General features: G+C 39.2%; 1 protein-coding gene across 1 annotated transcript; it reads right to left on the bottom strand.

The window, feature by feature from the left end:
* Positions 1-2671: 2671 nt before the first annotated feature.
* fshr (follicle stimulating hormone receptor) lies at positions 2672-16640 on the bottom strand. Its single transcript, XM_062443235.1, has 15 exons — positions 16447-16640; positions 12432-12503; positions 11161-11235; positions 10720-10794; positions 10404-10478; positions 10232-10306; positions 9009-9083; positions 8518-8598; positions 7397-7465; positions 7214-7288; positions 6415-6600; positions 5162-5382; positions 4012-4193; positions 3704-3895; positions 2672-3208 (listed from the first exon to the last, which is right to left on the bottom strand). Exons 1-15 carry the CDS (start codon positions 16638-16640, stop codon positions 2672-2674), a joined length of 2184 nt encoding a protein of 727 aa, XP_062299219.1.
* Between the last annotated feature and the right edge of the window lie 1278 nt (positions 16641-17918).

The following is a 17918-nucleotide window of genomic DNA, read 5'->3' as shown; positions in this document are numbered from 1 at the left end:
GTATTATTTTATATAATCTGACCACTGGAGGGCATTGTTTGACTGCTATTAGATTAGTATCTCTGAATACTTGAGGACACAGACTGCTACTGAGACTTTCTTTTTACATTTTTACAGGTTTCTATCTGAAGATTTTTTTTTTGTGTGTTCTGTCTGGGGAAGATTTGTATGTATGAGCTCTAACTCCACCCTCCAACACCGAACTGAACAAAAGCAGGGATCCATATTTTTTTTTGTTAGTATGCCTATTAATTGCAATGTTTGAATGAATTCAATACAATGATGTAATCCCATGAATCTTTTGTTTAGTGCTCGCAAAAATATGATTGAAAAAATTACAGCGGTATGAATATAAAGGTTGAGATGTCAGGAGAGCATTGTTGACATACAGCTTGTATAACAGCATCCTTTTCTGGAGGCTGATTCATTGGTATTCAACTATTTTCTGTCTAGCAAGAAGCTCTACTTTGCAGTGTGTGACCTTTGCAATTTTCTTTACCCATTTTAACAAATTCATCCTCATCCAGGATTTCACTATAAAAAATGAGTCTGTATCTTTCAAGACAGCGTGTCTGTTATTGCTTTTTTCAGCATTTTTAGATGTGATCTTGTTCAAAATTCGTGTCACATTGATTGTGTTGTGAAAGCAGTTGAGAAAGAATGCAACCAGCTGTGAAGACATGCTGAAAAATGTGCACCGAAATGGCAGAAAATACTATATGGTATTGTTCTTGCTGTGTTAAAATTCAAAGCTGCATATACTTGCTTTGTGCCACCATCAGAATAGGTTTGGTTGCAATGGCTGACAATAAATCCAGCATCAGTAGCATCACCTGGTGGCTAAAGTGTATAAATGCACCAACACGTTCATGGTTGGCATGAAGGAGGCAGTGTATCCATATCAATGAGACGGATTCCTTCTTGCAGCTGCAGCCTTGAAACCCAGAGTTGCTTCTGAGAGAGAGAGAGAGAGAGAGAGAGAGAGAGAGAGAGAGAGAGAGAGAGAGAGAGAGAGAGAGAGAGAGAGAGAGAAGGAGAGTGTGTGTGTGTGTGTGTGTGTGTGTGTGTGTAGGTGTGTGTGCGCACGCAAGCCTTATCTAGCCGCCATATCAATCCTTCTGTAATAAGGGGAATGAGCAGCTGTGTGGTCTGCCCCCTCCCACACACACACGCACACATACACGCACACACACACACACACACCCTCCCTGGCATTCAGATCAGAGGTTTGTAGGGTCACTTTGTCCTTGAATGCTCTTGATATTCTGAAGGATAGCATTTCAAGATAAAGATAACTAAATTGAGGGTGTGTGTGTGTGTGTGTGTGTGTGTTTAGTGAGCGTGTGTGTGGTTGGGGGTGGGGGCCTGTCATAGACTATTTTCAGGGACAAATTTCAGACTGAAGACCAGTTAATTGGGGTGGCTTGTCCAGCTGGGGACAAAACCTTGTCCCTAAGTGGTAAAAAGCTGATTTTTGGGTCAGTGGTCAAGGTTAATCTTAGGTTAGCAAGTAGTGGTTATTGTTGGAGCAAGTCTCCAGGAAATTAATGCAAGTCTATGTAATGTCCCCAAAAGGGACATAGGACCAAATATGTGTGTGTGTGTGTGTGTATGTGTTTGTGTGTGTGTGTGTGTGTGTGTGTGTGTGTGAATTCACACTCATCATACAAAATCGGCTCAAGCAAAGAGGATTTAATAAACATCTTTATAAATGATATGAAAAAAAACATCCCAAAGATTTATTTTGCGCAGAACACACAGGTATAAAAAGGTTACTGATCCTTTCATTTACAAAAAATATAACATAATTACATTACGCAGATAATTACACATCCTTCTTTCTTTTTAAACAGAGAAACAGAAGGGTAGGGGGGATTTGGAGGCATGGCGAGCTACAGCAGACAGTGTATGAGGAGATTATTAATCAGTAGAAGTCTCTGCGGTGTGCTTCTTAATGAATATCATTCAAAATGACTGTGGATTTCTAGATGTGCATATGCTGATATCCCAAATGTCAATCCTTTAGTAAAACTGTTTCAAAGTTTTATTGTCATGGGACACCAGATGGCATTTGTTGTGTAAAACCACACATGAAAGTGAAACCAGTTCACGTCTTCTTCTCCTACTTGTAATCTAAATTGTTATGTTGCAGTAAACTCCACCCATCTGGCACTCCACTCAAATTAAAACAAACAGAAGTAATTATCTGGGACACAGCAATTTGAGCTAGATTTGGTCAAAGTATCTGCAGTTGTTCTGAAGATGTCTTTATTTGGACTGCTAGAGTGAAACAGAAGGATACTGGGCACTAGGCAGGTCAGAAGACAAGCCTGAAGAGTCAGTGGTTGATATGCTGGTTGAACATGTTGGCAACATGAATCAATATCAAACAAATCATAAGTGTGATCAGTTGTGATGTCGTTCTGAGGAATTAGCAGTCTCATGGTTCATGTCCTCGACATGCACACATAAAAAATAAGTGCACCCTTTAAACAATGTTGAATTTTTTAAACTTGAAGAGGTATTCATGTATTAAAGTTCTGCCAATATTTCTGTAGGATCTACAGCCTTACTTTATTTCCCTCTGAGATTTATTTATTGGGGGGTTTCTTTTAAAAACCTGCAAAATTTGAATAGACCAAGTCTGTATGTATGAAATCTTGAATAATAGTCAGCACTCTTGTTTCCCATCTAGACTTGATGTATTTGCCAAAGAGTACAGCATCACATGGCTGTTCTTTGAAGAGGTCCACGCCGGCTGCTGACAGGAGGAACTCTCTGTCCGGTAAATATGTGCCCGGGTTTTAAACAGACCAAAGCGTGCTGCCAGGAGAAAGAAATCCCGCCTGAAGGTGCGGGTGAAGAAGGCGTACAGGAAGGGGTTTGAGCATGAGTTGATTGGGTAGAAGAGAACCAGCAGGAGTTTTGCATCAGAGACGGTGATGAGAGGGAGCTTGAGGGCGGCTGAGATGGCAAAAAAGGAGATTGGAGCCATGCAGACGAAGTCAGTGAAGATGAGCACGGCCATGCGCTGGGCCACGAGGGTGTCGGTGTGGGCCGGTGCTGACGAGGGGTTACGGACGGTCAGGTAGATGCTGAGATAACAGCCGCACACACAGAAGAAGGCCAGGATATTGAGGAGGAGTAGAGACACAACATAGACCTGAGACACCCCAGACTCCACGTCCATGGGCAGGCAGATACTCACCTATGCCCCACAAACAAATACAGACACGCAAACAAACACATGTTTAAAAATCACACAGTGTGAAGAGGCCTTCAGTGTGCTTTTTTTCTACCTCATGAAAGCTCCTCAGAAGGTTTGTAGCCTAGGCAACAAAAACTGAACTATAAATAGCTTCATATAAAGGTAAACACAGAAAATAAGCCACCATGTAAAGGTCAGTAAATGTATGTATGTCAATTAGTGTGAATATAATAACAAAAGCAGCAACAGTGTGGGAGTCTTGGTGGTTACATTACATTACATTTGTTGTTCTGCATAATTTGTTTGTATATTTTGGAGCATATGAAGCAATTTCTAAATCATTTTGGAGAATATTAGATCATGCACCATTTTGCATCCCCAATGACATAAACCTGAGCAACTTTAAAAATAACACACATTAAATTACTAGGAAGCAAACTGGAAAGAGTAAATAAATGAAGATGTGCGGATGTGCGGCTTATATGAAGCACCCACCTTGCTGTAGCTGCTCACACCGACTGTGGGAAGCAAAGCGGCCAAGGTGGAGAAGATCCAGCCGGCGGTCATGACGATACAGGCGTGTCTCAGACGGAGTTTACGGTCCAGCCGAAGTGCATGTTTGATGGTGTGCCAGCGCTCCAGGGTGATTGCTGTTAATGTGAACACTGACAGTTCACTGGCAAACACCTGCAATTGACACACAAACACATGTATTAATAGTAAAAAATGAACACTCATGAATATTACTATTGATTTAAGGACCATCATATGTTATGTATGCAATGAACTCCATGCATACACACCGTGAAAAAGCCTGCAGCACTGCAGCCCAGGCCCGTCTGCCAAGCTATGGCGTGGTTGTAGTACCAGCCACGAGTGAGCATGTCTACGGTTGCTATGACTACCAGGTAGATGCCCATGCAGAGGTCAGCAAATGCCAAGTGGCACATGAGGAAACGAGGAACAGTCAGCTTGGAGCGGCTGCCTGGCAACACAAGAGTGGAAAGAAGTTAAAGTTAATGTAAAGTTAATGAGCATTAGCAGAAATATGTGTACCCATCTGTCTTTATGAATACAATTAGAGCTTCATTTCTCTGTCCTATGAAAGTCTCCAGTCTTATTTCCCTGTTTACACAACAGAAAAGGAAGACAGGTAATAAGAACAAAGGTAAAGATGGAAGGAAGGGATGACAAAAGGAGGAAAGGAACGGGAGGAAGACAACGGTAGAGCAAAGGAGGAAAGAAGGTAGGAAAGTATGGAGGGAGGACGGTGTTTTAATCTAATTAGGAGTCTGTAAAATAGATCCCCATTCAAACATATCTTACAACAAATAGAAATAATCTACTTGGAATAATAATTAGTTTTCTGATATTTAATATTTATATTTTGCTACTGAAAAAAACATGAATTACCTCCTTCAAATGTTTAGTCTTATTTTTTCGTCATTGAAAAAAAAACCTATGAATATACAAATATTGTTCATTTCAAAAGTTTAACGATTGAACACAAGATGTCTCCAACTTCCCTAAAAAGTCAACAAGGTTTCTAGTTGCCACATTTTAGAAATGTCCAAATTCTCCAAATGAGTTGTGATGTCGTAAATCAAGCTCATACATACACGCCGTGAACTTAGATTTTAGGTGAGCACAGCTTTCCCTTTTAGCAAATACATGTGTAAACAGCCTTTTAATGTGCACATATAGCCCTCTGCACATACAGTGAAACATCAAGTGAACTAAATAAGGACAACACATTTTTGATTGGAGGGGAACTACAACATATTGTAAATAATAGCTACACTAAATGTAAACTTGAATAGAGTACATGACTAAAAATATTTAGCTACTTCCATCGTTGAAAGCAACATCACAACATCTGAGATACACAGGCAAAACAAAAAGACCACATACTGTATGTGTTTCATGGATAGAGATGATGTTCCCATTCAGTACCTAACAAGACAAGGAGTACCGCTGTGTTCCCCAGCAGCGCGAGGATAGAGATGACCCAGATGAGCACCCGCAGGGGGACGGGGGACATGATGTCCTCACAGGGGTTAAAGTCATCTGGGGTTGGACTGCAGGTGATGGAGGTGGAGTTGGAGCAGTGATCCCTGTAGAAGTGACGTTCCTCATGGGCTTGTGGTTTAAAGCACAGGGGGTGCCCCCTCGACCTAACACACACAAAGTACACAAACATTTCTTTTTTTAAATTAAGTATTATTATGTATTATCAAATGATGACAATAAAACCCCAAGTTAAGCACCGTTAGTTAATGACTCTATTAACTGACCATTAATAGAGTCATAAAGTATTATATACATTAGCAGAAAAATAGAGTAAAATATTGTTTAACAGAAATAAAAGAAATTGTTTCACATTTTGGAAAAATATAGACTGTAGACTGACACTATTCTCATGTCTATGTGGCAAATATGAAGATGGACCAGCAGACAGTTAGTTTAGCTTAGCAAAAAGACCTGAGACATGGGGGAAACAGTAAGCCCCCCCCCCAAAAAAAACAAAAAAAACAACAACCCCAAAACAAACAAATCTGTTTGCCAGCACCTCGGAAACTCACTAATTAACTGTTATATTGTTTAATAAGTATCAAAATGTAAGTTTTAAAATGAAATGTTGTGGTTCAATAAGCAGTTGGACTACTCCTTAACTGTTGCCAGGCAACCATCAGATTTTTCCAGAAAGTTACTGGTCCCTACAGCCAAGAAATAGTCCAGCAATGCAACCCCTTGTAAAATAGTGACTGGTACACTTTTTTTTTTTTTTTACAGATTCAATATACAAAATATAATATGTTGATTAGTGAGCTTTAGAGGTGGTGCTTCATGTTTCTTTAAGCCTCTAAACCAGTGGTCTCCAACCCTGCTCCTGGAGAGCTACTGCCCTGCATGTTTTAGGTATCTCCTCACTCTAACACACCTGATTCTAATAATCAACTCGTTATCAAGCCCTTTGACGAGCCTCAGCTGCTTGATAACGAGTTAGAGTGAGGAGATACCTAAAACATGCAGGGCAGTAGCTCTCCAGGAGCAGGGTTGGAGACCACTGCTCTAAACAAAGCCAGACTGTTCACAGTTTCATGTTTACTCAAACAGATATCGACTGGTACGTTATCTAAAGTCTCATCTCACTTTGGCAAGAAAGTGAATTAGCTGTTCAGAAACCTCTTGACTGTGCAGACTACCTGTTCCTGTGTATGTTTTGGAAGGCGCAGCAGTGTGACGGGTAGGTGAGTTTGGCAAGTTGGAGTTTAGTGAAGAGCTGCAGAGAAGGGAGCTCTTTAAGATGGAGGGCGGACTCCGCGATCAGCATCTCGAGCCTGCCGAGGATGGAGTCCGGCAGGGAGCTGAGGGCTGTGTGGGAGATGTCCCTGCAGACACAAACACACAAACAAGTGGGTATTTAACAGAGGAGTATCAGAGGCTGTCATTTTCATTTCAGAGTACATGACATTTTCAACAACTGTTATTTAATTTGCATTTGACTGATGATCAATTTATAAAAAACCTGCTATTTATTTCTCTTCAGAAAAACATGGATTTAAAAGAAGTGATGGATGAAAATATGCCAGCTAAATTTCAGGTTCTGCTCAGAATTAAACAATAAAATTAAGCTTTCTTGAACAGAAAATTCACATACAGAGCCAGTATGTGATTGCCAAGTGATTGCCTGGATGTGGAGTGAAAAAAAACCCATCACAGCAATGACAGCCCAAAAAATCCCATTTGCTACTTCAGTGGTGGCTTTTTATTTAGGGAATAAACAGATTTTTTTAAAAACCTCTCCAGTTAAAATGATTTGACTGCACCTGCTCTCGTTCTATTTTTACCTTAAATCTGGCATGTTAACAAGGGTTGGTTCTCTTAAAATCTCTCCACATATGCCAAGTTGTTTCTTGTTTTCTCCTACACCCTGAGTTTAATAAGTGATGATGAGGAGGGTGAATCATGGAGGCATGAGTTACTGTTGAATGTCATGCTTACAGTACCACCAACCCACTGGAACCCACAAAGGCATTGGGATTGATGTGAGTAAGCTCCTGGTTGCCTCTTAGAAACCTAAGAGAGTAAAAGAGAAATTAAATACGTGAGCTGGCTATTTTTATTTATTTATTTAGTCATTTTGTAAATCTTCTGTTTGTAATTGTGTGTCTGCCTGTGACTCACAAGCTGCGCATCTTTGTGCCGTTGAAGGTGTCACTTTCCACCTCCTTGATGCCATTTCGGTTGAGCCGTCTGTCATGAGAATGCAAAGCCAAATTACAGTCACGTGGCTCCAACACCAAACATTCCCCAACAGTTAACTTATCTGAACTATCGAAGCTAATTTTAGTGTTTGAAGTGACAAAAGCTGCAGAATTTTGAGTCAAACACGATTATTTCACAAGTACTTTTTATGAAACAGGAACTGTGCCTGTCAGTGTTAAGTTATGGTGCATTATAATATATTACAACAGGGTTTTTTCAAAATCGGAGACTGTGGGCCTCCCATCGGACAAATCCCCCTCCAAGTTAGTTTTTCTGGATGCCTTTGGGATCATTATCATCTTACTTGATCCATAGACACTCAACAATTGTACCATCTACATAAAAAAGGTGTGTTTGAAGGCATTTGTTTGTTCTGACAGTGGGACATTGGTAAAAACTCCCTGAAACTACTATCTCTAAACTAATCTCTTTCACCAAATCACACACATTTAGGCTATTCAGTGTGATCTTGTTTTATTACTTGTGTAATCATTTTTCACTTGCATTCACTAAGTCTCCCCTGAAACGGTTTGGAGGCCCATCTCCTGATGTATTGCAAGTTGAGCTAATTTTACCTATTTGGTTAGGTAATTTATTCTATAGCAATAAATAGTAAATCCAGCTTTCAGACTGTAGTGAATGTAGTGCAGTGGAAGTATAAAGAAGCATAAAATGGAAATTGGAAAGTCAAAATTCTACTTAAGCAAATGTATCCTTTAGTTTTCCACCTTTGTTTCAATTTTCCATTATTAACACAACAACAAAATTTATGACAAATATATAGTACAACATTAAAACACTCTTTGCCTGATTCAAAACATGACTTTCAGCAGGAATCCTGAGCTGCAGCGTAAAAGGGGGATGACGAAGGAAACAAAGAGGTAGGAGTGCTGCAGAAGATAGAGCTCAGGAAAGAAGGCACAGGGCATTTCAGGGAACATTCATCATCGTGCATCTAATGCCCACTCGCAGCTCTGTGAGGGTGGTGCATGTGTTCCTAAAAAAAAAGAAAAAGAAAAAAGAAATGATGAATCTCTTACATCTCCTTGATGGTTTGAGTGCAGAGGCCTCGGAAGGCATTGGCGGGGACTGTCTCTACGTGGCTGTTCTCGTCCAGGTCACTAAGCAGCACACGCAACGAAAAACACGTGAAAAATCAACAAATAGTGATTCACCAGCAGAAAAACAGCAGATATATGTGTAGTTAGTGAGCAAAATATGAGGAATGCATAAATCCACTTCCTTTTAAGAAGCTTATTTGTAGATGTAAGATGGGAGACAGTTAAAAGATGGATTTTTTAAAGGACAGATGGTTTGCTTTCCTGATATACTCTTTTGTATGGACTACTCAGTGCGTAGGATTCATCTGCACTGTTTTATGTCTAACGGTGTGATTTCTTCTGGGCATATTTAATTGTGCGTGCGTACAATAGCCTATATGTTCAATTGCATGTGGGAATTATGGTGCGTGGGAGTGCGAGCGTGCTTCTGTAGTTAATTTATATATTATGTGGAGAGCGTGTCAACCTACAGCAGAAAGTCGTGGGCCGTAGAGTGGATCTTAGTGAAGTCTGGAAAAGTTCTCAGCCCGGTGTTGAGGATGGTCCTGTGATGTGCGGATTAAGAGCCAAATGTTACAACATTCACAATCTGACCTCCAAACAGCAGACGCTTAGTTTGCACTGCAGTCACAGCGGGAAAAATGATTCATTGTATTATCCAAGATTAAAAATCACAGTTTAAGTCAGAGGTTCATGTGGCTGAGAGATAAATCCAACCTTGTTCCAAATAATGTTTTTTTTGGGGATTTGTTTGCAAAGTAAGATGAAAAGTATCTGTACAATATTTCCATCTGGAGTCCCTTGGTAGCCCAGTGGTTACAGCACAAGCCACATTATGGCAGTGTCCCTGGTTCGATTCTGGCCAGGGACCTATGCTAAAGGCCATTCCCGTCTCTCTCTCCCTGTTTCCTGTTGGCCTCTCTGCCACCTTCTAGCTAAAATAAAGGCAAAAAGCCAAAAAACTAATCTTAAAAAACCCCCACACACAACAGCTTTTCAATTTGAAAGCATAAACTTTCAAAAACTGAATATATATTATTTGAAAAGCAAGGTCTTTGGCTAATTAATTGTGTTACAGAACAAAAATTATTTTTTAGTGGTTAAAAAAGGTTTTTCAGATCTGTGGCAGAGGTTTTTTCAACACTGACAGACACCAAAGAATGTAAAGTGTGTTAATTTCACACATTTATTCAGCATTGTGGACATTTACTGGTATAAAAATCAGAAATATTTGATGTGATTAAAATACTATATGTGCCCTATTTAAATTTAATCATTTACATTTTTTCACAATAAACTGTTTATGTGTCCTAGTTCTCATAAATTGGGACACATGTAATAGTAATAGTTGTGATAATGTCCATGAGGGGTACTGTCCTTCATAATCTGTAATTTTGTCCAGAAAAATATAAACAATCCAATTTAGGATCACAGTTTTGCACCAAATGAGTTTCATATATCTCATTTTGTGGAAAACTTGTCACACTTCATCTATGGGATGAAATGTGACTTGATGACTTGATATCTCTTCCAGTAGATCCAAACTAATTAAAAAATGATGCCTCCAGTCATGTGAGGGCCCGTCAGAAGTAGGCCTGTCACCCATGACCCATTTTGAACTCACATTAAGTTTGAACAACACAAACTTGAGAAGTACATACTCCTGTTTTTGTCACTCTCAGTGAGTACTCACAGATACTGTAGCTTCACAATGTTCTTGAATGCATCTGGATGGATGTGTCTCAGGTGTTTTGAATTTGTTATATGTCTGAAAGAAACACATTGTCACAGACCCACTAATATAAATGAATGGTCTAAAAATTATACGGTTTCACCACTATCATTATTCTGCCAGTTATACTTACATTACAGTGAGTTCAGGAAGATCAGAGAAAGCAAAAGCTCCAATATTCTCTAATGCACCGTTCTGTGAGATGAGGCTAAAAGAAACACAAATATATAAATGTAAGGAATATGAAATGCACAAAAAAAAATCTAGCTGTCTTCAATCACACTTATTCTTTGATTTATTTTGACTCCACCGCCCTGCCTACAACTGTTTGGGTGATCAGTTTTCTCAGAGTTAACAGCTCTTCTTGTTCCACAACAAAGACTAAACACTGCAGGCACGTTGGATAAATTACGTCACATGCAAAGGCTTTCACAAAGTTGTATACTCACATATCATTGAGCCAAGGGAGGCCAGCGAAGGCAAAAGCTCCAATGCTCTCCAACGCACTGTTGTCTTTGATGATGCTAAAAGTAACACAAATATATAAATGGAACACTATGAAATGCACACACACACACACACACACACACACACACACACACACACACACACACACACACACACACACACACACACACACACACACACACACACACACACACACACACACACACACACACACACACACACACACAAAAATCAGCTGTTACATCTTCAATCACAATTATTCTTTGACATATTTTGAATCCACTGCCCTTCCTACATCTGTTTGGGTGATCAGTTTTATCAGAGATTACAGCTCTTCTTGTTCCATAACAAAGACTAAACACTATAAGCACGCTGGATAAAATATGTCACGTGCAAAGGCTTTCAGAAAGTTGTATACTCACATATGAGTCAGCAGAGGGAGGCGGGTGAAGGCAAAAGCAGATATATTCTTAAGGATGTCGTTGTCTGAAATGGTGCTACGGTTGTGAGGAAGTGTAGAGAGGAAAGGTTGAGCAGGAGGATGCAGGTTTTTGGTGGAGAAGAGGAAAGTGGACAGCTGGTGTGATAGATGATTGTTTCTGCAGCTTCATTAATGATTAAACAAGGCAGAAGACATTTGGGATCTCACACTCATTGTTACACTTTTGGGCAGATCACCATACTAGTAACACAATGATGAGGTGCAATAAGGCTAAAAACGTAGACCTGCATAGTTAGGTCCAATGTAAACATTAATAATACTGCCAAGCTTTCAATAAATATATCAGTCAAATGTTCGACAAAAAGGAATTAGAACGTTTTTAATTACCTAAAATACGACAGTGCTTTTTCATGCAAGTATACAGGAAACATACAGATCACAATAGTACTGATTGCCTACGTCTGTCTATTTAGAGTCTGATTGGAGATGTTAATTTCCTGATTGATAAAGCTTGACTGTATTAATACTTTCAACCCAAGTATGGAAAGGTTTAATTTCTGTATAACATATAGATATAGGCTGTCATATGAATTCAAATATAAATATATTTATTTAATAATTATCATATCATATCATATTAAGATTACAAGAATAAAGATGTACAAGAAACATTTATAGGACAAGAACACAATCGGGAGACAGAAACAACACAACTAGCCTACATCATAAATAAGAAATTACTAAATCAGTTACAAGAATGATTAAAAGAAAACCCAACAAATAATAAAGCTTTAAAATCTCCAAGAGGAATGTAGTTCTTGTGTTTGAAGGACATTTGCAGTTCAATCTGTTTAACAAATGCAAAATACCTGAAATATTTTGTATTATCACACAAAGAATAATTTAACAAAAATCTCACCTGTGCTAAGTAAATTAATCTGTGTGTTTGCTATTATCCAAATATTAATCACACTAATGTAATTCTATATTTTGTGCTTTCTTGTTTTCCTTAAGTTTCACAATTTAAAGAGTAAAAAAGTAGAAACACTATAAATCTAGTTTGAATCTAATTTTAATACTTAACCTTTTTGGGCTGTAAATAAAACTTGAAAATAAAACTGTACTGCAACAAATGTGCTTCTTTTCCTTATCTGTTTTGATTATTCATATCTTGAATGTTGTGACCTCCTCAGTTCATTATGTTTCACATCAAAGATTAAAAATGAGCGACAGACACACACAGACACTCACAGTATCCTGAGGAGCTGCAGGTTGGCGAGGGCGCCCTGGGGAATCACACTGATCTGCGTCTTCTTAACTTCCCTGTTGATGCAAAAACAGGCGCTCATATCAGCTTGCAGCTATAACTCACAAATCACAGGAATATAATTATAAGAGCAAACCTTAATGAATAATCATCAGGAGCCTTTTTTGTTGTGTGTGTCATGGTGTACGTGGGTGGGATCATTTTCATATTTCTTATAATAAAGGAAGTCAACAAGGTCATGACCAGTTACTCACTCACTGTTTAGGATTGCCTTTTAGTGCAAGGAGCAACAATATTTAGCATAACAGAATATTTATACAAAATGCCAAGCTTATTTTACATCTGGTTGTTGTAGACGTCTGAAATGGCCATCCATTGCTGTGTACTTGTAAATATCCTCACTGATCCTTAGCCTTGACCTTCGGGCAGAACAGAACAGATGAGAACACACACATCGCCGTCTGCGAGTCCACAGTACGTCTCTTGGGAAATGTTGCTACTTCTGCCATAAAACTCGGCTGTATGTCCTTCAATGCTTTCGTGGCTGGTGCAGTGCCCGTGCAAAATCTGTTTGTGCGTGTGTTTTTACTACAACATCCCAACTCTCCCGCATATTGATAGCAGCTCCCTGACGCCCGCAAATGAGATACAATATCCCGGAATCTGGAGCGTGCAAGCAAGAGCGAGCGCTAGAGAGTGACTGTGCGTGTATGTGTGTGTGTGCGAGACCATCAATGCAGCGCGTGTGAAAGCAAAGAGTCCTGATAGCTCTGTGTTGCCGCTTATCGATTGCCGCTTGCCGATTAGAGCAACCCCCTCCCCAGCAAATATGTGATTCTTTTACCAATACATTTATCTATATATTTTACATTTCGTATCCAAACAACGTCAAACTTGGCACTGCACTAACTTGTGCCCGTAGCAAGACACCTGTCACGTTTGAAATCAATCGGATGAACGGTTCGAGAGATATGCGAATAACAGACAGACAGACAGACGTCCCTCTCATTTATAGATAGATAGATAGATAGGTAGGTAGATAGATAGATGTGCACTCCGTTCTTGTGTGTATCTACGTGTGTATGTTTGTGCAAAAGCTTCATGCAGTCCTAATCTTTATGCTGACCCACACCCCCTCCCGCCCCTCCCCTTTCTGGCCTTGAGATTCCTTCCCTTGTTTGTCACTTTGTCAAAACCATTTAGAGTAGGGGAGAATGGGGTTGGTTGTCACACGGGTTTGTTGTCACATTCATCAGATCTCGGGCCCTAAAGGGCGCTGTTAAAAAGTTGAGATGTTCAGAGGTAATTTCTGGAGTAAACTGCTTGACATTGAGGTTAGAGGACGTTTTGTTTTTCATGTGAAAATGTAAATATCCAACTCTTCAGTGTTTCCCCTGTGCTTTTACACAATGAGTTTATAATAAAACAATTATTACCATTAAAAATTATGAAGAGAGAACGATACTTAAGTAGGTTTTTTTCTTAGCTACGCCAAAACAGATGTGTGGTAGCTTTGCTGGTAGCAAAAAATCCCAGTTGGGGATGTTTGTCACATTCTCTTCGGGGTTGCTTGTCACATGTTAGTTTAAACATATATGGTGTCATATATCTAGTTCTTTCTTTCTTTTAAGATAACAAAATGACCAGGAACTTTGTCAGGAAGACAAACAAGGGTCCTCCAGATGTGATGCTCAGAGCAGTCAGAGAGGAGACAATGAACAATATTGTCATATAAGGACAAAAAAGGCACTTAACGGAATGATTTTTCCTGTTTATGTTCTCATGGTGCAGGGGATGTATTAGGTTGTTGTATTTCAATTAAACTAAACATTTTAAATATATTTTTAAGACTATAAACCCTATAGTGTGTGACAACCATCCCCATCGTGGGGTTGGTTGTCACAAGTGCACAAGACATATTTGACGGCCCATATCTTTTGAACAGAATCAGCTGAAGGAGAGTAAGACCACTCTATTCCTACCTGACACTTTAGGCTTTTGTTACAAATTAAAAGGGAATTTATTCAGTTTATGGTTTATGAGGAATTCAAAGGAAAGTAAAAAGTGTGACTACCAACACTGTTCTCCACTACCTTCGATCAATACCCGCAGAGGTTAAAGTGACATCATGAAATATTTGAAAGAAGAAAAACACAATCTTACTCTTGCATAAGTAATAAAACACAACTTTGCTCAATTCAGTACCTTAAAGGGTTTTGCTGTTACCGCATTACTTGCTGTGGCTAATGTTAGCTAATGATCGCTGTTTATTATTTTCATTATAATTGGGTTCTTTTTTTAATTGTATGTTTTTATGCTTTCAGTCCTTAATGTTTGTTTTCATGTAAAGCACACTGAGTTGCCCTGTGTATGACATGTGCTATATAAATAAAGCTGCCTTGCCTTGCTTTGCCTTTTGTGTACTTGTGCTTCTGTTATACTACATAGCATTCATCCTGTAACTGCTGCTAGCTAATTTTACAGTCAATCAACATTCTCATCTGCTCAAAGTTTGAGTTTGAATCATGGGTGTATTATAATATTAGGTGGATAGAACCATTGAAACTATTAGGTTTGAACTCTTAAGTTACGCTTGCTCGCTGGTAGTCAGTAGAAGGCATCTGTACTGTGAATCTCTGTAGACAAGCAGATGTGCCTCACAGAATAAATTAATGTTTAATAAAACCAGCATTGACAAATTTGGTGCAAAATTGAGCCAAGAGGAGGTGAGCACAGATTAAAGAGGAAAGTCTAAATGATTATGCATGGTCATGAGATGGGATTTTGATTTGCATACCTCCTTAATCCCCATTGGGGTAAGATGGTTAATAGCAAATACTGCAGTATGCATGTATTCTGTGTAATAATGACCTGTGTCCCTTGTTGTGAGCAGAATCGAATTTAAAGGGACAGTCCAATTACACATATTAAAGTCAGTTTACTCCTCATGACAAGAACCAACCACCCTGTGAAAACAGCTATATAATGCCCTCTGTAAGTCTAAAGGGAGCTTTCAAAGTCTGAAAAATAACTACAAAGATGTCATCATTATTATCTTGCTATCTTGTTATCTAAACACATTTCAAATTAAAGCCTCTGTAACAAACTGGGGGTGTGAAGTTTGAAAGATGTAGGAGTTTACTAGACAGGGAGGGTCAAAATGGTGTTATTGAGGCAAATTATTGGTAAAGTAAGATCCAGTATTTTTGGAGCTTGAGCCAAACTAGAGACAACAAGACAGGATACTTTGGCCTCTTCTACCTCCAATTTGTCCCTCATTTAAAAAAAATTCTTGTAAGTCTCATAACTTTACTGAAGTACAATACAGAATTTCTGGAGTACTCCTTAAATGTGAAATAAATGCAAACAAAAAAGCAATCACAAACTACAAACATTAATATGAAAATATAAAGTAAAACCAAAAATACACAGACTATTGTCAGCATTACTTATCACGAAAAAAGAAGAAGAAAGCAGCTTGAAAAAAAGAAAGAAACCTTATTCATGCTGATGCTCTCCTGCTGTGAATATACTGAGAATACAATATAAACCTACTACATGTATATAAAGTAACATCTCTTTTTAACCAGTGAAGTTATCTCAGCACTCCTTGAATTCTTCACTTCTTTTCACTATTTGTGTCCGATTTACAGTTCATATAGTCATTAGTTGTGTATATTTCTGCATATTTCTGTGCTGTTATTTTGTGCAAATACATCGAGAGCCAATAAAACTGATTCAAATATCTCCTATGCATAAACATAAATAGATGAGGATTCTGATTCTATACAAGTCTCTTGTATTACTTGTATTACTACAGAATAATTTGGTGTTACATTTCAGAGATTTTCAAGCCATTTCTCTGAGACGTTGTGCAGCAGCAGAATATAAACTTCTACAATAGCTGCAGCAACTTCACATTTGTCTCCCATCATTGCTGCATATATTTGTGTGCATGCAATCGTGTGTGTGTGTGTGTGTGTGTGTGTGTTTACTCACAGGCACTGGGTGTTTGTGGAGATGTTGTTGGGAATATCTGTAACTCCACATCTGAGCTGGTAGCAGTGCAGGGTTCGTTTGGCCAAAGTGATCTCCACTCCAGGTTTAATATCCATCTCAGAGCCAGGTGCTGAGGCTGCTGTCGTCTTAATCAACACAATCATCAGCATGATCAGAATCATCATCAGCATCATTTCAGTCTGTCTCTCAGTCCAGGTTGTTGTGTTTGATCAAATCTTTGAGTTTTTCTCAGCTCCTTTCTCTCTGTCTCCCACGTGGAGTCTACATCTATGCCGGCCCACCACCAGAGCTTGACCTCCACATTTGATATGGTTGTTTTTGCCTGTTTGTCTGTCTCTTCAGTGAGAGTTCATTGCCAGGTCGAACAGACAAGAAGTGTAATGCGTTTTGGTGCTGTCTGCCATGCAGTTGTGAATGTTGGGGGATGTGTGAGAAGCTTTATGGGTTTATAAGGATGTAGGAGGTTTCTTCTGGGTTGTGTGTGTGTGTGCGTGTGCGTGTGTAAAAAATCACCACAGCAGAGCATGAATCCGGATGTTTTGATAAAGACTTTTCCTGATTTTACAAATTACACAATTACACAGTCCCCAGTTTTTAATCATGACACTTTGACTCTTTAAGTTTCTCAGAGGAAATCACACAAACAAGCAATCACAGAAAATAGCACAGTGTAACAGGATGCAGTGCTAATTAAATCTGCACAAGTCCCTGCCTTCTTTGAACATATTCATTTCTTATTCAAAACAGATTCAAAAATTATACAGTCAGTAATTCCACTAGACTTGAAGACTCACATTTGTCACCAAAAAGTGAATTCTTATAAGGAAAAGGCAGAAAAGTTAAACAACAAAATAAAGAAAAAAGTGAGGAAAAAGTAATTATAGTTCAGTGATGAGCCTTTGGCCTAATGACCCGTCAACCCCCGACTCCAAAAGACCTCTGGAGGTGGCCTTTGATATCTGATACAAGACATTAGCAGCAGATGCTTGAAGCCCTGTAAGTTGCGAGGTGGGGTCTCCTTGGACCGGACTTGTTTTTCCAGCACATCCCACAGATGCTCAATCGAATTGAGATCTTGGGAATTTAGAGGCCAAGGCAACACCTTGAACTCTTTCTCATGTTCCTTAAACCATTCCTGAACAATGTGGCGGGGTACATTATTCTGCTGAAAGAGGCCACTGCCATCCAAGAATACCGTTGCCATAAAAGGGTGTCTCTACTAAGGCTGAAACAATGCTTAGGTACAGGTTACATGTCAAAATAACATCCACATGAATGCCAGGACTCAAGGTTTCCCAGCAGAACATCACTCAGAACATCACACTGCCACAGCCGGCTTACCTTCTTCCCAAAGTGCATCCTGGTGCCGTCTGTTTGCCAGGTAAACGATGCACATACACCCGCCCATCCACATGACGTAAAATAAAATGTGACACTTCAACCTAAGCCAC

This window comes from Scomber scombrus, chromosome 21, assembly GCF_963691925.1.
Source record: "Scomber scombrus chromosome 21, fScoSco1.1, whole genome shotgun sequence".
Taxonomy (NCBI): domain Eukaryota; kingdom Metazoa; phylum Chordata; class Actinopteri; order Scombriformes; family Scombridae; genus Scomber; species Scomber scombrus.
The sequence above is the reverse complement of the archived record's forward strand: the minus strand, read 5'-3'. Positions and strand labels throughout refer to the sequence as shown.